The sequence below is a fragment of the Nomascus leucogenys genome, chromosome 11, assembly GCF_006542625.1.
Source record: "Nomascus leucogenys isolate Asia chromosome 11, Asia_NLE_v1, whole genome shotgun sequence".
Lineage (NCBI taxonomy): Eukaryota > Metazoa > Chordata > Mammalia > Primates > Hylobatidae > Nomascus > Nomascus leucogenys.
The window spans coordinates 10,649,353-10,676,765 of NC_044391.1; the positions used below are offsets into that span (position 1 = coordinate 10,649,353).

General features: G+C 38.0%; 1 protein-coding gene across 3 annotated transcripts in view; it reads right to left on the reverse strand.

The window, feature by feature from the left end:
* KIF16B (kinesin family member 16B) overlaps positions 1 to 27,413 on the reverse strand; it is a 299,853-nt gene that overhangs the window by 24,698 nt on the left and 247,742 nt on the right. For all 3 annotated transcript variants that reach the window (XM_003252139.3, XM_003252138.3, XM_012510215.2), the window contains one exon: positions 15,301 to 15,384. In XM_003252139.3, coding sequence (XP_003252187.1) covers positions 15,301 to 15,384 — 84 coding nt within the window. The remainder of the gene's footprint in view (positions 1 to 15,300; positions 15,385 to 27,413) is intronic.

The window sequence follows — 27,413 nt, forward strand, 5'->3', positions numbered from 1 at the left end:
TCCGTTCTTCTTGGGACTTGAGCCTGCTGGCTTTCAGACTGGAACTTACACCATCATCTCTCCTGGTTCTGGGGCCTTCACACTCAGAATGAAACTACACCATCGGCTTTCCTGGGTCTCCACCTTGCCAAATGCAGATCTTGAGACTTCTCAGCCTCCAAAATCACATGATCACATGAATCAGGTCTCTCTCCTTCATTGCTTATTTGTTCTGTTTCTCAGGAGAACTCTAACAGAGCTTCCAAGCCACAGTTTGTGAAGTGGTAAAAAAAGCACTACTTCAATACCATGGGTTATGTGTGGAAATGTAAAATTCACAAATATATTTAACACTATATTTCACTGTCTAGTTAAGATTAATGTCCAGGCCGGGCATGGTGGCTCACGTCTCCCAGCACTTTGGGAGGCCGAGGCAGGTGGATCACGAGGTCAGGAGATCGAGACCAGCCTGGCTAACACGGTGAAACCCCATCTCTACTAAAAATACAAAAAATTAGCTGGGCGTGGTGGCGGGCGCCTGTAGTCCCAGCTTCTTTGGAGGCTGAGGCAGGAGAATGGCGTGAACCCGGGAGGCGGAGCTTGCAGTGAGCCTAGATCGCACCACTGTACTCCAGCCTGGGCGACAGAGCGACACTTCATCTCAAAAACAAAACAAAACAAAACAAAACAAAACAAAACAAAACGATTAATGTCCAGGGTTTTGGGTGTTCATACCAATTTCATTACTGCCCCCCAGGTCTCATTCAGTTGAAGGATAAGCCATACCGATTCTGTCTCATGTGTATGTCTCTAATCTACCAGTTTTTCTCATCCCAGCTGCCAGTGCACCTAGTTTAGGCCACAATCATGTCTCCCTGGAAGATGGGAACACCCTAGTCACTGCTCTTCCTGCCCCCAGGCTCCCCTGCTCCCACCATTCTCTCCACAGTGATAAAGCCTCACTCCTCCACTTCGCTGCTGACAACATTCCACTGGCTCCTCGTCCTCTGGATCAGGTCCAAAGTCATGGAGATGGCTTGTGGAATCTGGCTTTTCCTTCCCTGTCTACCCTCAACCACCAATCTCACCTTTCCACAGTAGATCCAGATTCCTGAGTCCCACCCTAGTCCTAGTGGATCAGAATATACTGGAACAAGGCTGGAGAATCTGTATTTTTCAAAAAGCTGCTCAAGACAATTTCAAAGATTAGGCCAGATAGGTTTGAGAACCACTGCTTTGGGACTCATGTCCTCTGACCTTAACAAAAGAAGTCCATGACTATCCCTGCAGTTATGACAGTCTCCTGTAATGATGTGTCTCTGCTCCGTTAGAATTGTGAGCTCCTTGAAGACACAAGCTATATGACTGACTGCACGCAAAACTTGTTATTGGTTTATTCAGGGATTCAACTTTTTCCTAGCTTAGACTTGGGAGGGTGTATGTGTCCAGGAATTTATCTATTTCTTCTAGATTTTCTAGTTTATTTGTGTAGAGGTGTTTATAGTATTCTCTGATGGTAGTTTGTATTTATGTGGGATCAGCGGTGATATCCCACTGATATCACCACCACCCTGTATCAGGTGGGTGATATCCCACCACCCTATATCAGGCTCAGTGCAGGCATGGGAAGCAGTCCTGAGCATGAATGGTGACTGTCACAGTCACTGAATGGCTTTAATAAAGACAGCAAAGACCCTAAAAGAGAGACCATCAGACATCAAGTGCTTCCTGTAAAATGCAATCAGAAGTACAGTCCCACCTATACAGTCTTCTTGCCAAAAAAAAATCAAACCTGAACTTAATCAAGCCTCTGGTTTTCAGAAGATGCAGGGTTAGAGCATGGTGAACAATGCCACGAAGTTGCACTCAGCAAAACCCAGAACACGAGGAATTCAACAGGTAAATGACATGCTGTCCTCATCAAATAAATGGTGAGTAATAAAAAAAAAAGAGACAAAAACCTATAGATTGTAAGAAACCAGAAAGACTTATCAACCAATGCTATGTGTAAATATGTTGGTCATGATTGAAACATACGTATTGTAAGACGTGAGAAAATTGGTATGGCTTCAACACTGACTATTTATTTATATTGAGAGATGAATTTGGAGCGTGTGTGTCTGTGTTTGATGACAGTATTGTGGTTACATTTAAAAATTACAGTCTTGCTTTCTTAAGAGATATAGCTTAAAATATTTATAGATGAAACAATATGATGCCTGATATTTGCTTTAAAATAATCCTGTGTGTGCATGTGTGTGTGTGTGTGCATATAAATAAGATTAGTCCCATGATGATTATATGTTGAAGTGGGGTGATGGAGAGGGTACATTGGGGTTCATTACAGTATTCATTCTGGTTTTCTACGTATTGTCATAAAATGAAAAAAGAGAAAATATAGGGCATTAGTTTCTACATCACAGTATCTGAGATTCCCTTTAATCCAATGAGGCTTGGAAAGTTTGAGATGGATGCATTACCCTTTGCATGGTAGAAACTGTCTAGTATAACAGAGTTGGATTATTTGATTTTAAGAACTCATTTAACACCTGATATTAACACATCCAACACTCTTAGGTAAAGGCAATTGGCTCTTTTGAACCAGAAAGGGTTGCAAAGAATTGCCACAGAAGGTCACTCTGTACCAAAGAGAACTTTGGCTATGTCCTTAAATGAAGACATTCTCATTTCCATGAAAAATTCTAACCACATTTTGATATTAAATTAATGTCCTCAAGTACTTCTGGCTCTGCACACTAACTAAATAGAAGACTATGTCAACTTTTCTGTCTGACAGAACTAAGGAGAATTTAGTTTCAGTGCTGTATAAAGTTAAGAGTGGGAGGCAGGAACAACCTTTATTAGATTTCTTAAGTGACCCTTGAATAAAAAGCTTTTACAATTTTTACTAACAGTTAAATCTAATAATAGGTCACTTACAGTATCACAAATGATACTACAAGATAGAAGAAGAAGAAGACCCTCAACCAAACACCAGTGTGAAAAAGTCTTTGCTGTAGTATACGAAAATTATAGGGGAAAAGGATCTTTACAACTGTTTGTCCAATTACATCAGTGTTCCTCTCACCTACTTAATGGCTACATGTGATTACGACATATTTCCTTCTTGGCTTCTGTGTTCAAACATTTTAACATGGAAAGGGAGTCCCACTAGGTCTAATTTTCAGACTTGGGAAGGCAATGATTGATTCATATAGACAGACATTGAACTTGAGTTTGGGAAGAACAAGTGAATAAATACGGTGCTTGATAAAAGATACAACAGTGACTCTCAAATTTTAGAGTAATGAGTGAGCCACTTCTAATAAAATATAACTTATCATATGCTAAGCAGTGGAAAATACGTATGAAAAACATAGCTTGTTTAGAAGATATGTTCCTTTTAATAACAATTTAAATTATACTCTCAAGAAAAAATGATTAATAGTGTCAAATCTACCCATCTGTCCATCCCCCCAGCCACTGTTCTTCTCTTCCCTCTTCTTCTTTTTCTTTCTTTTTTATTTTATTTTTTAAGCAAAGCAATAACGGCACACTGGAAAAATAAGAGGTTGGAGGAAGGATAGAATTGAAAGAGCAATTAAGAGAGAAAAGGAGGAAAGGACTATTATAAACACATAACTACCACATGATGATTTATTTTTAAACATGTACCTTTTAAAAAATAGATTTTACTTCTTAGTTTTAGAGGTTGTTAGAAAAATTGAGTGTAGTATTCAAATTTCCCATAGAACACTTGACCCCCGAAATATGCAGAGCCTCCCCCGCTACCAAAATCCCACACCAGAGTGGCATATTTGTTAGGACTGATGAATCTACATTGAGGTATCATTATCACCCAAAGTCTATAGCTTACATTAGGGTTCACCCTTGTACTTTCTATGGGGTTTAAAAAATGTATAATGACATGTATCTACCATTATATATCATACAGAGTAGCTTTACTGCCTTAAAAATCCTTTATTCTCTGCCTATTCATCTCTTCCCTCCCTCAAATCCCTGGCAACCACTGATCCTTTTATTGTCTTATTAGTTGTGCCTTTTCCAAAATGCCATACAGTTAGAATCATACACCATATAATCTTTTCAAATTGTCTTCTTCTACTTAGTAATACGCATTCAATGTTCTGCCAAAATCTCTTCATGGCTTGAAAGCTCGTTTCTTTGTAGTGCTACATAACATTCTATCGTTAGGATGTACCACAGTTTATTTATCCATTTACCTACTAAAGGATATCTAAGTTATATCCACACTTTGGAAATTATGATTAACACTACTATAAACATTTATGTGCAGATTTTCGAGAGGACACGTTTTCAACTTCTTTGGGTCAATGCCAAGGAGTGAGAGGGCTGGATCATACGGTAAGAGTATGTTTAATTTTGTAAGAAATCACCAAAACCTTGCAAAGTGGCTATACTATTTTTCATTCTCACCAGCAATGAAGGACAGTTCTTCTTACACATCTTCACCAGCATTTGGTGCTGTTTATGTTCCAGCTTTTGGCCATTCTATTAGGTGTATGGTGGTATCTTGTTTTCATTTCCAATTTCCTGATGACATATGTTATTGAGCCTCTTTTCATATGCTTATTTGCCATCTGTATATCTTCTTTGGTGAGATGTCTGTTCAAGTCTTTTGCCCATTTTTTTCTTTTTTTTGAGACAGAGTCTCGCTCTGTTGCCCAGGCTGGAGTGCAGTGGTGCTATCTTGGCTCACTGAAACCTCCTGGATTCAAGCGACTCTCCTGCCTCAGCCTCCCGAGTAGCTGGGATTACAGGCATGCACCACCATACCTGGCTAATTTTTGTATTTTTAGTAGAGATGGGGTTTCACCATGTTGGCCAGGCTGATCTCGAACTCCTGACCTCATGTGATCTGCCCGCCTCGGCCTCTCAAAATGTTGGGATTACAGGCGTGAGCCACCACGCTTGGCCTCTTTTGCCTATTTTTAATGATGTTGTTTGTGTTCTTATTGTTGAGTTTTAAGAGTTCTTTGTATACTTGGAATTACACCCCTTTATCAGATATGCCTTTTGCAAATATCTTTTCTCAGTCTGTAGATTCCCTTCTCATCCTCCTGACAGTGTCTTTTGCAGAGCAGAAGTTTTAAACTTTAGTGAAGTCTATCTTATTTATTTTATGAATCATGTCACTGGTGTTGTATCTAAAAAGTTACTTCCACACCCAAAGTCATCTAGGTTTTTCGCCTATGTCATCTCCTAGGAATTTTATAGTTTTGTGTTTTACTTCTAGGCCTATAATCAGTTTAGTTTTTGTGAATGGCATAAGGTCTGTGTCTAGATTGGTTTTTTTGCATGTGGATATCCAATTGTTCCATTTATTGAAAAGACTATTTGTTGAAAAGACTACTTCATTTTATTGCCTTTGCTCCTTTGCAAAAGATAATTAATTATATCTATTTCTGGGCTCTCTGTTCTGTTCCATTATCTGTCTATTCTTTCACCAGTACAACACTGTCTTGATTACCACAGCTTTATATTAAGTATCGGAGTTTGATAGTGTCAGTCTTCCTAATTTGATTGGGAGTGAGTTGAATCTATAGACCAACTTGCAAAGAACTGACATCTTAACAGTGTTGAGTCTTCCTACCCATGAACATGGAATACCTCTTCATTAGTTTGTCTTTGATTTCTTTCATCAGAATTTTGTAGTTTTACTCATATAGAGCTTGTACATATTTTGTTAGATTTATAAACAAGTATTTAGTTTTGGGGGATGCTAAAGTAAATGGTATCATGTTATTAATTTCCAGCTCCATTTATTTGTTGCTGGTATATAGAATAGCTATTGATGTTTATATATTAACTTTGTATTCTACACCCTTGCTATAATCATGGATCAATTCCAGGAGTTTTTTTCTTTGTTAATTCTTTCAAATTATCTACATAAACAATCATGTCATCTGTGAATAACACAGTTTTATTTCTTACTTTCCAATCAGTATATATTTTTTCTTGTCTTATTGCATAAGCTAGGATTTTAAATGTTTACTTGTAAAATTATACTGTAAGTCACTACAAGACAACTGCAAAGTAGCAACAACTTAAAAAAAATCATTTCTAGTGTTTGCTATGTATCAGGAAGCTATCCAAATATTTTATATGAATTATTTCATTAACCATCACAACTGTATTAGATGGATAATATTATTTCCATTTTATGGGTAATAAAACTGATTCACAGAGAAGTAACTTGTCCAAGATTACTCAGTCATTAAGTAGCAGAGCAGTAATTCACAACCAGATCTAATGGTTCTATAGTGTATGCTTTTAACTTTATCATGTATCAACTGAGGACATATTACAGACTATGTTTTCTGTTAGGTACTTTTTCCATACCATTCTCATTTGATCCCCTCAACAATCCTGAAAATTAGTTGTTCTTATCCTTGTTTTGCACTGAGAATAATGATGCTCAGAGGGGTTAAATAACTTGCCCAGTGGCATTTTGCAGTGTGGTAGAGCAAGCACTCAAACCCATGTTTCCAAATGTGCTCTCATTTTGAATTTTTTTTTGTATTTTTTTTGTCAGAACAAATATCTGCTATTTGCTGTTCAACATGGCTTTAACTGGACACTGAACAAATATTTACTGAGGACCTATTAAGGGGCAGATACTGTTCTAGGTAAATGAAGCATCTGGAATCCCTGTCCTCACAAACTTAGCCTCTCATAAAACATAGAATACTTTGTAACAAAACCAATCAATCAACCAGCAAAAAAATTTCCAACAACTGCTAAATGCTGTGACCAAGAAATAACAGGGGAAATCCGGTGGATGGCATTAGGGCCAGGACTGCTTCTACTCGGTGGGCAGGGCAGGCCTCTCTGAGGAGAATACATCTGAGCTGAGGGAAGTATTCCAAGCCCTGAGATGTTTTGGCCAACTTAAAACACGATCAATAAAAAAATGAAGATCCTGATTTCCAGCTTAGAGTTTAAAATGGGAGCCCAAAGATGGAGTACAACTTTCTGCTTATAGTGTGTTTTGACTCCCTGAGTGGTTAGCCATCGTCATTTGAGGAGTAAGAAGGAGAAAAATGGCAGAGTACTACTGTTTGATGACAGTGTACGGAGTCCTCCCTCTTCTCCCCTAGACTTCCATCTGAGTTTGGAAGTTGTTATTATTTTTGAAAACAGTTGTCTTAATTTTGCTTTCCTCTTACACCAATGAATGCTCATGAAAACCAAAGTGAGATTTTTCCGACTTACCCTCCAATTGGAGACTCTCACTCATTGATGCATTCATAAAGCACTAACATATATACATAGGATTTCTGTTGTATAAAATGATTTGATAGGCAATCAGCCTCAGGATTGCAGCACCTTCAGCTTCTCTGACTCCAAGAGCCACCAACATGGAAAAGCCCCCACACTCCAGTTCCATTTCCTTGAATACCCCAACAGCCACTAAACATAACACCTTTCAAAAATGCTTTGCTACTGATTATAGTGGTAATAGACTAATAACAGAAAACAGCTCCTGCTAATGTAAATAACCAGATAACCAGAAGAAAAAAAGAAAAAAACCTAAATGAGGAAGAAAACGGTTTTTCCTATGAGGTATTTATTTAATCTCTATGTTTGATAATGGTTCTATTATTATATGTTTTGTAAGGTCAGCAGAGAATAGATGAAAAGAACATTAAATGTAGAACTGCCTAATATCTTTCCAATAGGTAAATGACTGAGAAAACTTGGAAATCCTAGGATTTTTACTTCTTGATATTTACTTTGAAACCAAAAAGGCTCAATCTATAAAATGTCTAAACCAAATAATTCTGGTACTGAAAGTTCGAGGTTTGAGAGTAAAATAACACTAAAGTAGAATGAGAAAGTGTTTTTAGTCAGGAAAAACTAGGCTGTGTGTTGCAGGCACCATAAGCCAGAAAGGTGACTCCTGGCTGTGGAGTGGTGGTGGTGGTGATATATCAATACTGACAGCCATTACTAATACCTGTATTTGGCAGATAAGTCATTTGAACTACCAAGACTTTATTTTGGAAACAGTTCTTCATTTAGTTTACGTCTGCCATTAGACAGGACAACGCCTATAAACTCTGGGCATCCCTTTACTGCGAGAAAAATAAAAGAAAAGCAGTTAGGAACCCACCTGGCATTCTCACAGCTAAGCTGTAGTGTTCTCCTGTGAACCACAAACAATTTCAAAGAATATCAACGCCAGACAAGGCTACTCTGTGACCATGAAGGATCAAGCCCAAAAACTAAAAATAAAAAAAGAGACCACTCCATAACAGTGTGAGATCAAAGACAAAAACATGAACACTGTGATCAAATATAATCAAATATTTTCTTTTCTGGGCTAATATAGTGCTTTTTATCATACATACTTTTTATTGATATGCTACAGTTGTACATATTTTGGGGCTATATGTGATGTTGATATCTGCACAAAATGTGTAATTTCAGGGTAACTGGAATATCCATCACCTCATTTTTCTTTACTTTGTGTTAGGAACATTGTAATTTATATCTTCTAGCTATTCTGAAATATACAGTAAGTTATAATTAACTATAATAGTCACACTGTATTACCAAATACTAGAACTTATTCCTTCTAATTGTATTTTTGTACCTATTAACCAACTTCTCTTCACCTACCTTCATCCCCTTCTCAGTCTCTGGTAACCACCATTCTACTCTCTATCCCCATGAGATCCACTTATTTGCTCCCACATATGAGTGAGAACATGCAATATTTGTCTTTCTGTTCCTGGCTTACTGCACTTAACATAATGACTTCCAGTTCCATTCATATTGCTGCAAATTCTTCTTAAGGCTGAATAATATTCCATTGTGTATATATATATTTTCTTTATCCATTCACCCATTAATGGATGCTTAGGTTGATTCCATATCTTGGCTTATCAATCATGTTTTAAACCTCACTCTGTTCTTCTTGCTTTCTGGATCAGAATTATTAATACACTCAATCAGAGAATTGCCCCCAGCATCCAATCCAGAACAAAGCCCTGCTTTCCTGCATTCTTCCCCAAATTACCTAATACAAGTCCAAATTCTAAATAACTTCCTTTCAATACCTTCTTACTGAGAAGCTTGCATGGTTCCTGTGGTTCACATGGTTCTTCCTTGTTGTGGTAAATCAATAAATCTAACACTGCTTTAAAAATAGATGTATTCCTGGGATTTTTTGGCTGAAACTCATTGATACTTATCTATTTCTTTCACAGGCAGAAGTCCAGGGCATACACCAAGTCAGCTGGAGACTTCACAGTGGGCAGTCTTGCAGTCAATGACCTGGTAGACACGCCAAGAGAACTAAGCAGCTGTAAATAACACTGTGTCAATCTGGAGGAACTGTGCTCCTTTCATAATGATCCTATGCCTCTAATCTTTATCATTTTGGACAACAGCTCCACCATGACTAAATCTTTCAGAAAGTCATTTCTATTTTTCAGATTACAATCTTACAGGTTGAAAGACAGGCTGGTATTACAGCATGAGTTCCGGTATCTTCCAGGAATCATCATGAATAAGAATAGTGACACGATTTTAGTGTCTCTGCTCTCATTGATTTTGCAAGTAAATGTAATAAACTGAGATACTACTGTTGTTACATTTCATGATTGCTGGGGAGTGGTGCTCTTTTGCCTTCCCTCGGCTCTTAAAACAGCTCTGAAATGCACCATAAGGCTCCATCATTTTCCTTGTCATCATTATCACCATCACCACCACCACAATCATCACTATCATCATGGGACCAATGAACATTTTTGAGTTGTTTTTCTTTGTACCAGATTCCGTGTTATATATGCAATCGCATTTAATTCTCAGTACAACTCTAGGAAAATGGTATTAGTATCCTCATTGTTCAGAGAAGGAAACTGAAACAGTGACATTAAATAATTTCAAAGGAGCAGAATCAGTACTCAAAACTAGGATGATCTGCTCCAAGGTCCACACTCCTAGCTATCACGTTTCTTTTGATCTATCTTAATGCTCAAGCTAAAGAGATGAAAATGGGGACAGAAGAGGTAGATTTCAGTTGCTGGCTGCTCCAGTTTTCTAGGCAGTTTTGAAGAAAATTTTCTCGGATGTCTCAGCTTCTTACTTCTGAAAGTGATTGTATTATTCTGGAAAGTTTTGTGGTTTTAGAGGATTTTTTTTTTCATTAATTATAGTTACTCCTTGAAATGACAGATTATTAAAATGATTAGTAGAAATATTTCCAAGTAGATAATAATGTTCTCTGAAGTTAATAACCCAAAATGCACCTTTCATCAATGAACAAAAATAAAACAGAAAACTCATTAACTTGGGGCTAATTTGGGCAGATTTTCTGATAATTCAGTGAAGGTGAAGCGTGTGTGAAGTATAATGGGAGATTAGGAATTGAATTAGACATCAATTCTGCCAACTTCAAGTATTGAAGAGCACAGCAGGGAAGATGTGAGACATAAACATAGCTTTTGATACATGTAAAAGGTGACAGGAGTCTTAGAGAAGTAGAGGTGAGGTTTCACGAATGTTCCAAAGCAGTGCTACTCAAAGTGTGGTCCATGTTTCAGACACTTTTACTGCAATTTAACTAATTTTATGTCTGTTGAATCTACATGTAATAAAGAAAAGAATTGTGCTTCTATTTTGTATGTCCTTTTTATTTATTTTTTCTTGTAATTAATTGTCATTCATTGTGCAAAAGTACTGATAAGTGATGGAATTAAGTAACTGGTCCTTTACCACTGGCAGTTTGAGAGACAGAATATTCTAGAACCATATGGTTCAGCTTGAGATGTTTCAGGCCCACGGTTAAGAAATACTATATACCGCATTTATTAGAACTCAATTTGATATCCATTTGGATATATGTATTTATATACTATGTATGTGTGTATATTTATTATATATGTATATTTTACATAATATGTACAATATTTAAAGCCATAAAAATGTCTTTGAAGATATTCTAAGCTTATATTCCTCAGTAATTCACATGAAATATCCTTTTTTATACTTTAGGGAATTTGACATACTCTTAAGTATTCACAAGAACAATGTGACATCTCATAAATAAAGCTGTAAGCAACAGAGATTCAGAACCTTTTATTACTCACAAAGTGAATATTTGAAATCAACAATCACAATAAACATCTTTCCTTAACGAAAATAAGATTATAAATAAAAGCCATCATTACTGCCATGGTTAGTTAAGAGATGAGGAAAGGGGCCTGTGTTATTAACTAGTTTCTTCAGTTCTAGAACACTGCTTGGCACAGAGTAGGTGCTCAATAATTGCTGAATAACTGGAATGGCTTTTAAGAATAAATAATTAGACAGTGGATCTTAGTTAACACTGTAGTGATAACACTGGAAGCTGTATTTTTTCAACAGCAATGGCCTTTCTTTACAGGAAGAACCAACTCCATTCCAAACTTAGAGCATGCTGATTAAAAGAAGGGGTTTGTTCTAAAAGACAACTGAGTATGAACTGTGGCTTTGCCACTTACTACCTTTGTGACCCTCTTTCTCCTCCCCAAGACATAGGCCTTCACCTGTAAGATGAAGATAACGGTAGAACTCACCAAGTTGGTTGCGAGGAATATATGACAGGATATCATAAGCATTTTCCACTCATGCTTGGCCTTAATAAACAGCAAGCAAATGTGGGAAAGCAGGCACTATGTGAAGCATATGAAATTGCTGATACTCCACCGTTTCTGGTCTACAACACAATGGCAGTTTCTAATGGCTTGACTTGAGTTACGCTATCTCACTGAAAATACATTAAGAAGCACCTTTTGCTCAAACTAACACATCAGAGACTGGGTACATTCTTTTCCTGTTACCTCCACTGCTCTATCTGCCAACACATGTCTCCCAGGCAGTTGTCAGGGCTACCGGAAGGAATGTCTGGAGCCTGGGAAGCATGTCACATATGAGGAGTGTTGTTAGCAGAAGCCTCTGACTGACTGAGGGCAGAGTCTGCCCACAACATGCACAGTTACACTAAACTGGTTGAGCTCGGCCAGGATGGCAGTGTAGGGAGATCCACCCACATTAGAAATCTTCAAAGATTCTATAGTTCTTTTCGAACAAAAATGCTGGGAGCATTTGAGCATGAGATGTAAAGCAATTATTAGCCAGATTCTGAAAAAACTGGCTCCAGCTACAAACCAAAGTTGGCTAGGTATCAGTGGAGTAGAAAGAAGTTCGGCAATGAGATGAGCCCTTATGACCCAATTTATACTCCTCTACTTACTATCTTACCATCATCACATTCTTACTCCTGCCTTTATGGGGTGCAATATATTAAATGTTACAATTTCTGGCCCCTACACTATCACCACCCACCACCAGACACACAACCAATACTACTTGCTCCAAGGTAAAAAAATTAATCTCCAAAACATCCGACAACAATGAGAAATTTCTGTTCCTATACATCATTTCTAAAAATAAATATTTTAACAGACTTAACTTTTATAACTTGAGAGTGCCAAAATGATGCTTATGTCTTTAACGTGAAAACATTTTATACTTTTTGCTAATAAACTCAAACACAAGGTCTAAATCTTAGAAATATCTTAATAGAAGAAAGATTAAAACACAATTGAATGCCTACTTAAAACACTACTTTATACAGCTATATCACGGTGAGGTTCAGAAAGTTGCATTTCTGGATATTAATAATCGGTTGGATAACTTCTTTTAAGCAGACATCACATTTATTAGCTAGTGCAGATGTGTCCTGCTTGAATCCATATGTGTTTATGTATTTATAATATACGACTAGGTAAAGTTTCATACAGGAATTTAAGCATATACACTTAGAGGAAAGGAAATATCTCATTTGTCTTTGTATTCTATGTAACACCTACCACTGTCTCCAGCATGTAGTAAGGAATTACATGAATGTTTGTTGAATTAAATGGAAAGTTCAGGGAAAATAACTAAGTTGATTTTCATATGATTTTCATATGAAAATAGTCGCAAGGAATTAACTTGAGAATCTCAGATTAACTTTCTATTAAAGTGAAGGTTACTTATACTTGCTCCTTGAAAAGAAGATAATATTCTAAGATTTAACAGTCAACATTAGGTGAAATGCATTAAATTTCAAAAGTAAGTGCTTATTTCCATAAGGTGTGGACGCTGTTCTCTAAAGGATAATGCCACAGATAAATAACAGTCACAGCCAAGGGAAGGAGGGGTTCCTTGCCTAGGCGGAGAGATTAACATAAAACTCTGCTCATCAACAGCTGATGGTTTAGAAGGGTTCAGTGATGAAGCAGCAGATGCCAAAAGGAAAAACATAGGTTCCACCTGAAAGCATTAACAATGAAAGAGTGCCCTGAACTTTGCTCTAACTCAGGAAGTTGGAATGGAAAACCAAGGGTACCCAGTGCTGTGCTCACAAATGCATGGCACACAAAATGCCCAATCTGTCATGGCACAGCTGTGCACCATGTGAGTTTAACCAGAGCCCTCAGTAGCCAGGGATGACAACAATCTATTTTCTGTTGGCATACAAAAACAAGTTTATAAACCATCATTCTCCATGTTTCCATTAAAGGCAGGTCTAGTTAGTGAAGGCACGTAAGAGTTAGGTAAAGAAAATCATCCCTAGTTCTACTGCTATTTTTTTATTTTTTTGTATGATACAATCAAACCTTTGAGAAAACTTGATCAAGCAGACTCACCACAATAATCTTTTCCTTGAACACAAATTCTTCAGTTGGGTATCACGATCATGCCATTCCAGGTTGAATTACCTCTTCAGATGTGTAACTTTGTAGTCTAACTCAAATGTCTCTAAGCATGGCTGTATCCCAAAACTCCTCTTTTCTCAGAGTAGTTCTATATTCAAGATCTCAAAACTCTAAAATGCTCCTCATAGACAACAACCTCCCAGTCTTCAATTTCTCCTTTGCTCCCACTTCTCTCCTTCTGCTCTCATGGGAACCCCTAGCCTCTAGATATTTCCCTATTCCTTGTTCAGTGGCATTAAGTGCATGCCATGGGCAGCCAATTTTAACTGGCTGTCACCAACAATGAGAATACCTACTTTTTATATAGCACTTCACAATCCAGAAAGGGCTCTCTCAGGACTTTCCTTATTTGACTTTATTTCCAGTAGGTCTTACTGTTATTACTCTTAAAGAAGTAGCAAAGGGCCAGGTGCGGTGGCTCACGCCTGTGATCCTAGCACATTGAGAGGTGGAGGCGGGAGGATGGCTTGAAGTCAAGAGTTCGAGACCAGCTTGGCCAACATGGTGAAACCCCATCCCTACTAAAAATATAAAAATTAGCTGGGCATGGTGGCTCACACCTGTAATCCCAGCTACCCAGAGGCTGAGGCAGGAGAATCGCTTGAATCTGAGGGGTGGAGGTTGCAGTGAGCCGAGATTGTGACACTGAACTCCAGCCTGGGCAACAGAGCGAGACTCCGCCTCAAACAAAACAAAAACAAAAACAAATGAAGTAGCAAGGGGAACTCTGAGAGTCTCCCTGAAAGCTTGCTAACACTAGGTCATCATCAGCTATTTGCACTTCTGTCCCTTGTCTGCCTCAATGGTTCACAATGGCAAGAAAGTGGCCAACAAGCAAGGACTAGCCATGATCAAGCTTTCACCATTCTTAAAGAAAACAACTGGTCCCTGCCTTGGTGAAAAGACTCAGCCTCATTAGCATCTCCAACCAAATAAGCAACTATATCCCAAAAAAGAAATACAAACTAGATAAAGCAGTCAACAATGTGCATTGGCAGTGAGGCAGTCAGAAAAACAACACTTGTGTTAAACCAGAGTTCTACATGTAGTCGGCTTGGAAGATTAAGTTAAAATAAGTCAAATGAAACCTACCCATGACTAAAATAGGTATGTGTCTTTTTGCTTCCAACTCTCTTGAAAAAGCAACAATGATGTAATACTATAAATCTTCAGTTAATTAATTCCAAGTTTTTGCAGCAAGCTTTGTACTCTCATCCTGTATCACATACCATCTGTCTATGGTGAATATTTAGTTCTCACTCACATCCTGCTTCCTAACCCTTAGAATAAATGCATCTTCTTAAAAATAAGAAAAATGTTCCGCTAGACCAGAGGAAGATAAGGACTTGTATTTTAAACAAGCTGATATCATATCTTCATAATCTACTGCTGCCATCTCCTGTGTTAATGAGGCAGCACCTTCACACTTGTGAAGAAATGTAATAGTATTTAACAGAAACAATTCTTACTGGTCAGATGGCACATTTTCTACATACACAGAGGAAAAACAGCTTAATTCTGTTACCTCTAAGTGACTTCGTCTCTCAGCAATCACACGTTCATCCTTATTTCCAAATAGTTTCTTTGGAGGAAATTCAAGGGCAGCAAGCTGAAATAGACATTTTAAAAGACATGCATTAACAGCACACCTATTAATTGTTGGGCTATTATTAATCTATTATTTGAAATCTCTTCCATGGGGTGAAAAGAAAGAGGCTGAAAGTTTAAAGATGGTGGGTTCTGCCTTGCTTTATCACCAACTGTGTGACCTTCAACAGATAAAGCAACCTTGGGTTGGATTCCCCAATGGTCAAATGAGAAGACAGGACAATGGGAACTCCATGGAAGAATGAATCTGATTCTCAACATTCTGTCTCAGATGACATATCAGACTCTGTGCCAGGTGGTATTTTATACTTTTTGTTTTTTAAAATACGTTTGTTCTTCTTTCAGTTCCAGCCCCCCCTTTTTTTTTTACTAGAATCCAATTAGTTTTGTGTTGAGATAAGAATTTGAAAATTCAACCTACTCACTACCTGAACATTTTGTAAAATCGTTTTTAGACTATTGCTAAAGTTCTCTAAATATTCAGTATTGCCTTTTCAGTTACGACTGTGAATGAAGACTGCCCATGTGAAAAGAGGACTTCTCTTTCCATCTTTTCACCTTGTTTCCTAAAAGTGAAGGTTCAGATTTCGTTTAGCCTGATCTTAGCATTTCATAGTATTTCTCTTATGCTTTTCTTCTTGAATGTACAAAAATTATAAACAGTAAGTTTTACTACAGATTCCCAGGCAAGATAGGATTCTATAATCTGGTGAGAATCCAACTAGCCAGTGTTGCCTTGGCTGAATAAATGCTAAGTAGCAATAATTGCTGCAGTTGCGGAATTCACTATTTCCTTCCTTTCTCAATTTGTCAGGACCAGACAAATTGAAGCCAATGAAGCATTACCAAGAAAAAATGAGCATTTCTCCCACAATGTAGGGCACAGTATGTCACAAAATTCCAATTTTATGCCTATGCAAATCACTAAGTTGATTTAAATTTATATTGCCACAGTGGGAGTCAAAAATTAAAGACTAGCATCTGTATATATAATACTTTAAAAGCATAGTATTAAAGTATAATACACATACAGAAAAGTGCACATATCACAAGGGAAGAACTGGATGTATTTTCAAAATCTGAACACACTGTGTAACCAGCACTCGGATCAAGAAACAGAACACTGCCAACACCCCCAGAACTGCACTTGCTCCCTTCCAGGCACTCCCTCTCACCCCTACAAAAGTTAACGAAGGCCTGACACTATGACGATAGCATTGCTTGGTTTTTCCTACTTTTGAACTTCATGTAAAAGATGTCATATAGTATGAACTCTTTTGTGTCTACCTCCTTTTGTTCAGCATCATGTTTGTGAGATCCAACCATGTTGTTATGCGTAGCAATAGTTTGCTCATTTTCATTGCGGTACAGTATTCCACTATGTGAACATTCCATAATGTATTTGTTCATTATCTTGCTGTTGGGCTTTTTGTTAGTTTCCAGTTTTTGGTTACTAGAAATTGTGCTGCTATGATCACTTCCCTATAGATCTTCTGATAAACATATGTACACATTTCTGATGGTCATAGTCTTACGTGTTGGAAATGCTGGGTTATAGAGTTTGTGTGTGTTCAGCTGTATTTGAAACTATCAAATGGTTTCCAAAACAGTTTTAGTAACTGACACTCCTATCAGAAGTGACTGAGAGATGCGGCTGCTCCAGATCTTCACCAGCATTTGGTACATGGTCATCCTTCTTAGCAATGCTGGTGGGTCATGTCTACTGTGGTTCATATTTGCATTTCTCTGATGACTGATGTTGTCACACATCTGTTCACCTGCTCATTGACGTCTGGTTGGTCATTTTTAGGAAGTGTCTGTTCAACTCTTTAGTCCATTTTTAAATTTGTTTCTGCCTTTTCCTTAAGTAAGAATAATTCCCCCTTTCCACTCTCTTAAAGGTGTCTTTGATTACTTTATAGCCTGTCTTAAAAGTTGATTGAAGTTGGGCAGATGTTTGTCTCATTCCCCCTAGTGTTCTATCAAAGCAGAGAAACCTTGGAGTGGGTTGAAGGTAACACTAAGGGATGGGTTTCCCCATCTCTGTTTCTCACCAATGCTTAGTTGGCTGACATCCAACTTTAAAATCAGTTCAAGGTAAAGTGAAAGACCATGCGCACTGAGGCAAGACAGACCCAGTCTGAATCTTGGCTTGACCACTAACCGGCTTACTAGCTATGTTTCTCTGAGCCCGAGTATTCTCTGCTGAAATAAAACCATAGAAAATGAAACCAAACTTTAAAAGGATTCCGTGAAGATTTAGTGACTGGATTTTAGCTATATTATTAGCTGTTAGAGATCTGGTAATTACTGAGCCAGTGGCACGCCCACATTCCCTTGTGGCCTCTCTGCTTCCACTGGGAAGCCGTGGTGACATGGCTTCAAGGAGCAAAGGGTTTTCCGGAATCTGGCCTCACCGGCACACACACACTCCCCCCATGCTGCAGCTCAGAGAAGACAGGTACAGCAGAGCTCATCTGGCTCCCTCCAGCTTCCATCTCCTCCAGTACCAACGCGCCTCCCGCTTCCCCCGACGCTGTGGTGCTGAAAGCTTGGCAAGCATGCTTTCACAGTTGGTTGTTTTGTCATTTTCTTATGTGGCTGATGAGGTGATGTGGTTTCTGTCAGGGGAAGTTTATAGTCACACTCACATGCTCAATCAGAAATCGTGCAATAAAAGGACTTTAGGCAGTGGAAGCGGGGAGGGAGCAAGCATTCACATTTCCTCCTAGTCAACAGTGGCATTCCCTCTCTAGACCGAGATGGAGGCAAGCATTCTGTGCTATTAATATTCGGCCTGTGAAATAACTATGTGTAAATTATGTGCAACACTGTTGTTCAGATTTTAGGAGGAAAAGGCCAATTCTAAGTGACTTTCTGGCCTATAATCACAGGACCATGATATTCAACTAACTGTCTGACTTTAGAGTTGAAGACACCCAAGCCCAGAGCTAAGTGACTTGGAAAGGCTCGGAGTCATGGGGGCAAAGTCAGGACCGACTCCAGGCCTCTCGGGATAAAGCTATAAGGGGCGTCTGCAGTGCATGAAAGACACTGTTGCAAAGTCTTTGGGGATCTAGGGTAAAGATGAAAAAGAGTGATTCCTCCTAAGTGTATGTAACCAGAAACATGAACATACCACTCCAAGGCAGTCATCAACAGTTCCAACAAGAGTTGTCAACGGGACCCTGCTGAGGACCTGTACCCTTGCCCAGGGTCAGCAGAGCAGTAGAGAACAGCAGGAAGCAGGATGGGGCTGGAGCTCCCCAGAAGTCCATTCCAGGACATACAAAGTTAGTTAGCAACTATCATCTTACCCCTCTCCAAGTAAAAACTAAGAATAATGGTAGCTATCCTTACAATAAAGTATGGGTAGGATGGAGAAAAGGAACAGCTGCAGAAGTTCCAATGTGGCCCATGATAGAAATGTGAGCTAATGGGCCCGGGTCCTATAGGTGGGGCTGGGACATGAACAAGCCAAAGAAGAAAGCCAAGGCCATAATGTAAAGTATAGGAAAACCATGCCCCCATTAATATAACGATGTTTCCATCAGAAACAGCTTCATCTGCAACATGAGTGAGTCCCTTCCCTCTGATACAGTGGAAACCACCTCCATGTCTCCTCTGTAGAGAATCCTAACAGTGCCACTTAGGCCTTGCTATCTATAAGCTCAGGTTGGACAAGATGAAATTGCCAGTTCTGTTAAGTTAAAAACTGTTGCATATCAGCAATTTCATCTAGCTAAATCCTGCATAAAACTTCGACACTTAAGTGACTGCTAGAGTCGCTTCATTTTCCATCAGCTGCGTTATCTGCCAAGCAAAAGTATCTCACTTGATGGTTGCTGATCAGCTATACCTAAGCCAATCCATTTCAAAAGAATATTTTTCTTAAGGCACTCAAAAGTAAAACAAAAACTAGAAGTATCTTATATTTTAAAACATACTACATTAAAATAGTGAAAGCGTTGGGATAGCAGGGCAGGTGGCACAGGAGGCCATTTGGAGAACAATAATAGCTGACATGGAAGACATTACAGTCACATTCCTAAGTCCATCTTCCAAAAAGAAAAAAAGAGCATCATCTTTACTTAGATGGGCTTCCTCAGCTCAAATAAAGGGGTCTCTGAAAAATGAGGGCCCTGATGCTGACCTGCTGAATGACTGGGACAAAGAAGGTGGAGAGCAGGGGCAGGAATTACCACTTCATTCCTAAAATAATAACATAGCTAAACCTCTTACCACAGGTTAGAGGGCCAGAGTACAGACGAGGGCTGGACTTTTTTCTCTCCATAAGTGCAAAGCTACTGCCTCATTTATTTCAAAATAGATCAACAAAAGCAATTCTCTGTAGGTTTCATTTCTGAAGTGTAAATGATTTAAACTGCCTAAATACTTTTAAAAAATGGACAATTTACCAAGATCAAAAGAGTCACTGGTCATGACAAATAACTGTGCCTGGAAGACCAACGAAAACAACCCAAAACCAAAAAACCTTTTCCATTTTGCTGAAAGTGCTGTTTTCTGAAATGTAACACTTCCAACAAATTAAGAATATAAGAGAGGTTCACAGAAGACGTGATTCTGAATTGTCCCTGACCTCTCTACCGATGTCCCCCACACACCAACATCTTTTATTTGATTTCTCATGTTAAATAGTTTAAAATTAAATCAGAAATATTATCTGAACATTTTCATTCCCTCTCAAGTACCTTATATTTACACATTTTCATTTTTATTGCCTCATTTTTCTAATAGAACAGATATTCTACTTTTGATTTTCATGAGAAGTACTGTCAGGAACAGTGAATGACAATCTGCAGGTGGAGAGACTCCTCTTGGATTTCCTCTGTAGCCTCTGACAAAGGAGATACGGTGTCCTATATTTCAAGAAATTAAAGTTCCTGAAGTTCTATATATTCCTCTCAACAACTACATTCTAAAGCATCTCAGGTAAGTCTTTCCAAATTACATAAAAATGTTCAAGATACTTGGGATTCAGTAATGGAGGAAAAAGAATTTCTTTCTTTCTGTAAGATTTCATTTTCATAAAGAAGAAGCATGATCATCTCCCCTTATAACTTTTTTGGAGACAGTCACATGTTGAAAAGCGTGACTGCACCAAAAATAATCTTTCTGCAAACCATAAAAATTGGTGAAACCATTCTGGTTAAAGATGGTGGAGCAACAACCGGATTTGTTCCTCTCACCTTCTTCAAAAGCACCGCTACCACCACAAACACTGTCTCTGAACTGGGAAACCTCCACAGCTCAAACTGCCAGCCAGGCAGCAGCATCCAGAAGACCACCACAGAGAGAGGAGAAGACAGAAGACAAGGGTGGCCTAGAACCACTCTCGTCCTCACCTGCATTCTGCCCATGCTGGGATTAAAGAGACTAAATACAGGGATGAGAAAAAGATCAGGATGCAATTCCACTCAAGGAGGAAGGTGAGCAGGGGCTATGAGAGGAGGGGCCTGGGGAAGTCCCTGTCTCCAGTGACAGAGGCAGGAAAGGCCAGAGATCAAGTGTTCGGCTTTATCGCCCACAGCCAGCAACTCCACAGCCCCCATGAACCAGAGAACAAGAGAAGATGCGTCTCAAAGTGAAGGAAAAAAATTGGTGAAAACAGTTTCAGGACAATTCTAAGTGGTCTGCGCATACCATAGCCGCCCTCCTCCTCCCCAGCGTCTGCCCCTCCTTGCTCCCACAAAGCACTGGTGTTTTCCCACAACAATTAGTCCACTTCCCTTAAAGATGAGAAATAATTAGAAGGAACCAAAACCGAAACTATGTGTAAAAAGGGTGAGATGAGGTGACATTGAATGAAACATAAGCAAAAGGCAGCTCAAGAGGATACATCGTAAGTGGGATCAGCCAAAGCTACCCAGCAGGAGTTCAGAGAATTAATAGTCATGTAGGAAACACAAAATCCATCTCTAAACAGAGTCCAAAGAAGTAGATAATAAACACATTGAAAGAAGAGAAAATAAGGGTAAAAAAGAGGAAGCAAAGCGAGCGAGTTCTTGGAGAAACGGCTGATTCCAGGATGGGGCAGGGAATATACACGATGAGCCTGAAGCAGCCTGTGGCGCCAGAAAGCACGAAGTGCTCGAAAACGAAAACACAAGACGCGGTGTCTCAAAGGAACACAGACAGCAAGTGAAAGAGCTCCAGGGGCCAAAGCTGAGACAATTTGAAAAAGAAAATTAAAAAGAAAAAGTATTGGTGGATAACCCAGAATCGAATAATTGAATAAATAAATAAATGGGGGATTCAGATTCACTTTGAAAAATAAAGTATTGGTGGGTAACCCAAAATAGAATGATGGAATAAATAAATAAATGGGTAACTCGACTATCACTTCAGAATAATTCCAAATAATTTATATAGATGTTTCACCCTCAAGAAAGTAGCCCATTATTTCCCCACTCCTGAAATGTGTGCCATGCATAGTGACTTCCTTCCAAATAATACAGTGTGGAAAGGAAGAAAAACAAGTAACTTTACAGTACAGAAACTTCAGCCACGTGATCAAGTATCAACAGTGGTAAGTCATACTGATAGTATATATCCTTGAGATGGTATGATAAAAATGGCATTTTTACCTCTGTGGTCTCCCTCCCAAAAATGCATAACAAGTCTTCCTCAAGAGTGTCAGGGTCACTGAAAACAAGGCAAGTATAAGAAACTGTCACAGTGAAGAGGGGCCTATGGAGACATAACGACTAAATATAATGGGGTGTCCTGAGTGGGATCCTGGAACAGAAAAAGGCCATTAGGTAAAAACTAAGAAAATATCAATAAAGTACAGACATTAGTTAATAATAATGTACCAGTATTGGTTCACTAGTTATGACAAATGTACTACACTAATGGCAGATGTTAATACTAGGGGAAACTGAGTATGGTATATGAGAACTGAACTATCTTCAGATTTTTTTCTAAAATCTAAAAGTATTCTAAAATAGGACTTCTGGTTTCTGACCCTACACATGAGGAGCTGAAAAGTTACTCCTGTCCTCATGACAAGAAAAAAGTTGAAAAATAAATGAAGATCAACAACTCTTCTTAGATCCAGTGAAGAAGTGAGATCACAGGGCAAACTACTGTCCTCAGACTGCAGAGACAGACAGGTGAACACAGAGAATCGTAACTCAGCCTGGCACTGAGGCCTGCTGCTGGAGCCAGTATTGGTAGAAACACTATAAACAGTAATTCCAGAATCTCTGGAGGCTCAAATATAGACTAGTGTGATTGTTAAAATCTCTGAGGGGGGCCAGTCTTGAGGAAGGTCTCCACACTTTTGAGAGTTGTACTTCCAGGAGCCCCACCAGGTTCTCACTGTGAAGTTGGATTCTAGTTTTCAAATGATGCGTTCTCACTGGGAGATTGGGGGATCGAGCAGGGGAAGGAAAAAGTAACCATTTTTAAATATTCCCAGAGCATTCTGTTCTCCTTCACAAGGCTTGCTCTTAAGAGAAAGCGTTTTACCAGAACCTAACTACCTTAGGTTTCACCAGAGCCTAACCGACCAGGGCTAAGTGAAACACTCAACGCAGGCTCATGAAAAGACTGAAAACTACCCTAGGACTATAGAAGGCTTCCTCTCACCATACCTTACGATCATATCAGGGGCTGCTGTGTAACAGGGGATTACAGCTGAAAGAACTGTAAGCCTCAGACCCTATTTTAAAAGACTCCAGGAAAGCCCAAAGACAACAATGGGAGACAAAAACAAGGGCACTAGAGGAAATTTTAGCCTCTGACACCACATCTACATCAACCAATAAACCCAGCCTATATCTTAGCTGGATAAACATAAAACCTCACACTAAAAATCAATATACCTCAATTCCTTTTACCCAATATATTGTGTCTAGCTTTCAACAAAATATTACAAGGCAAATTAAAAGGCAAAAACACAGTCTGAAGCTCTTCTATAATGAAAAAAAAACTTCAAAAAAAATCAGTGCCTCTGCACCCTCCTTCCTTCCACAAAAAAATGTGAGCCAGCAGGACTTAAGAAAGAGGTGGAAGAAACAAAAACATGATGGGAATGAAAGTCCCAGTAGAAGGAACAAGTGCAAAACAAGCACAGTAAAAAAAGATTAGCACATAGCACACAGAGCTGAGAAAATAACAACACAAAATAAAATGTGATAAAAGAAATGTGACCCAAAAAGTTTGTATCTAACCAAAGGGTCTTTCAAGTGAACAGGCCACAAATACACATTCTCAAGCAGATAAGAACTCAGATAAAACACATCAAGATGCATCTTTCAAAAACATACTGAATGACCAAAAATATCCAACCACAAGATAGCACAATGTAAAGGTCTCAGAATATAACTTAAAAAAATTGGGAGGTGGGAGAAAATAAAGTTAATTTTATCTCTGTTAGAAGAGTCAATTGGTAATTTATAAAATGGAAACACATCATTTGAAAACTAGTGACCTTAACATTTCAATTTTAAAAATAATCTTAAAGTCACATATATTTTAGAGACAATATATCCTGTGGTGAAGAAAATTTAATTTCAAGTTCAGCAATTTCTTCAGTTTTCATTTTCTTTCACTTCTGTTCAATTCAAGTAAAATTAAATGCAATGTTTATACTTAAAAATAGCATATCTAGAATAAACACAATGTCATAAAGTTATTTCACTCTTTTCCCTATTCTTCTATTTTAATTTCTTTTTTGTCAATCTACATCTCCATCCTCTTATCTGTGCCTATTCATTTAGATACTTAAAATAATGTTCATTAAATGGTAACATTAATCATATCTATAGAATCATTTTGGGATAATCTGTTGCTTTTTTTCTTATATTTCCTTGTATTATGAAAAATTTTTATAAATGAACATGCATCATTTTTATAGAAACAGTAAAAAATGATTATTCTTTTCACAAATTTAATGGAAGAGTTAAATTAACACTGTATGTCTTTTTCTTTTAATAACCTAAGATTCGGGGCAATTGGATTTCAAGTCTCAGCTTAGCAAATAGCTGGTTGTATAATCTGGAGCAATGTATAAAAACTTCTCTAGTTCCTAGTTTCATCATCGTGAAAATGAAGAAATTGAACCAAGATGTTTAAGTTTCATTTCAGTTCTGAAATTCTGTAACTCAGATGCTGATGATTAAAATCTCCCCACACAGCGTTTTACCCATTATCTTGGCTATACTGCTTTTGAGGAAGGTATCTTACTTCCTATGAAATCTTCACAGTATTCTCATTTGAAGTAAGGCTCAGATGTGCAGAAGGAAAATGGGGCCTGATATAATAATGAAACATATTATTTTTCAAGAGGTTGTAGAACAGAAAAAGGACAGACACAAACAGAAATGCAGTATTCATGAGAAAACCCTTAAAATGGCATCTTTTCCTGTTATAGCTATTATCCTTACAGCAGGAGTGGGAAATGATGCAAAGATATTTGAGCTCTTATGGGAAAACTGTGTATTAAAGTTAAAATGATGACTGAGGTCAAATAAATTGGATATCTGTGACAGACATGATAGGCCTAGAGAATGCTGAAGGAGAGTTTAACAACAGCCCTATGGCCTACTTTGTCTCATTATAAAATTTGGTTATGCAGAGTAAAACACAGGAAACAAAAAGATGAGGATTACAATAGCATATTTCTTAGGCCTAAGAAAAGCATAACGGCAAGCTTGTTTTGCAATTCGGTAAATAAAATATATTCAAAAGACAAAAGAACTGAAATAAAAGCCATTAAAAAATGAAATCAATAATTTGAAGCCTACCGATTTCCAATGAAATTTGTCTTTCCCTTCTTCAGTGCTTGTGAAGTCTAAAAACCCAAGTAATTAGCTTTATTTTGGATGTTCAACCAACAAGCCTCTAAATTTTTGGTTGAAAAATAGATCTATATGAAGAATTTTCAAAAGAGTAAGCTAAGACAATTAGTATTTACTTAAATCTTATAAGCTATTTTATAATATAAATTATTTTATAATTATTCGTGAATCCCGGGGTTGGGAATTATGAAAGCATTGAGTATCATCCATCTAGCAAGTTAGCTAGCTATATGTATAGTATATGTATGCATATTAGAAATATAGTCAGCATTCTCTCTGCTGATATTGTAATATTTCTTAATGATCTCTGAGTGAAATTTTCATCTACAAGTTGATTTTTCTCTTTCTGATTCCCAGTGAACTGACACAGCCCAATTTTCTTCTAAGAGTTATCAGGCTCAAATCCTGACTTCAATGTTTATTACATTATAATAAGATAGGTCAGCCAGTCTGCTGCCATCAAGAAGACATGTAATGGAAAAATGTAATGGAAAAGTTTCCTGTTTTTGAAAGCCTTTTCTCTTGGCAAAGTTCACATTTTAGTTAAGCCAGACCCTGTATTAAGTGCAGGTGGTCTTGGAGGCAACAGACAGCATAAGCCATTTTGATAAACGGCATTGCTATTACTTTGGATATAAACAATGGCAGCCCTAAAATATAGAAATTAAAATGGGTAATAAAAAGCCTTGCCTATCTTTTATGATTTTTAACAATTGAGCAGCTAAAACTGGGTTATAAATCACTGAAAGCAAATTGAGAACTAATAAAGTTGTGGAGTCTTTACTAATAAAAGGAAAACATTTGACTTCTGTTAACACCTGATGAAAGTGTACTTTGTTGTCATTCCTCATTTACTAGTCATTTTCTTTACTCGTGTGATATTTGGCTATCTAACTTTTACCCAATTTTTAAAGATTAGAAGAAAAAATACAACATAGCACTCGAATTGGCCAAATCTGCTATAACCTGTCTTTTGCAAGGAGACCCACCTACATGGTAACTAGCAGCTTTTGAAACATCTGCACCCTAAAGGTTTGTGGCTGTAAATTTAGGCCATTCTAGCTTTTGAGAAATGCAAATAATAAAAACTCATCAAAAGGCTCCATAATTCTCACATATGACTAGATGGAAGCATTTCTGACTACTCAAAATTAATAGCAGCTCCCAAGGCCTTATAAGAACAGCTGTCACTGAGAAATATACTCACAAACAAATAAGCAATTCTCTTCCAAGTTTGATTTCTTAGAGGCATAAAGCAGCAACTCTTCAGGACAACCTAGCTGGATTATGAAGGGAGTAATGAGCTACCTTTAGACTCATTAGATAGGGTAACTTAAGCCCATATCACACAATATTTATGAACACCTCTTCTGAACCTAGACCAGAGTTTGCAACACACTAGACCCTCCTGAAATATCAACTGACTGAAGGAACAAGACAGAATTCATTGTTGGTGGTCAATATGAAGCAGCCGGTGATTAAAATCAGAATATATCCCTAACAGAAGCTACTGTCCTGTTGTCACCAAAGAGCTAAAACTTAAGAGTCATCCTAGATATAAAATCAAATTTGGAAACATAGTTAGCACTACACCACCTTCCAGTTATATTTGGTATAAATATTGTAACTTTTCCACATGAAGTCTCATTTTCCCCAAAGCCCAGTGTCAGTTTCATTCAAGCATGACCCAGTGAACGTAAACTTGAGGACATTCATATGTGCCACAAACATTTTTTAAAGTGAAAAATACTTCAGATCTGTGAATATTAAATATTTCATTTTTAAGAATAAATATTCAGATGAACTAACTAAAGTGTATTTTCCACTTCTTACTACGATTTGAATTGTCACAGAGACAGACATGACAGGAACCTGTCATTGTTGTCATCCATGGGGACTTGCTACGTAACAGATTTTTAAGGGAATAGGCTTTCTTTTCTTTGGTCTCATCTGGAGAATTCTGTGAATTTTCCCTTTTAACAGGAACATGGCCATGGAGAGGGAGGTTCAGACAAAGAGCATGGGACCAGGAATTAGGAGACATGAACCTTGCCCCATGCCCTAAGTCTTGGTGTGAACTTAACAAAACTCTCCATAGGTATTTGATTCCTCGTTTCTAAAATGAAAACTGGACTATTCAATCGTTAAGATCCCTCAGGGTGCTGGCATTTCACAATGTGCAAACAGTTCCAAGCTCACTGCT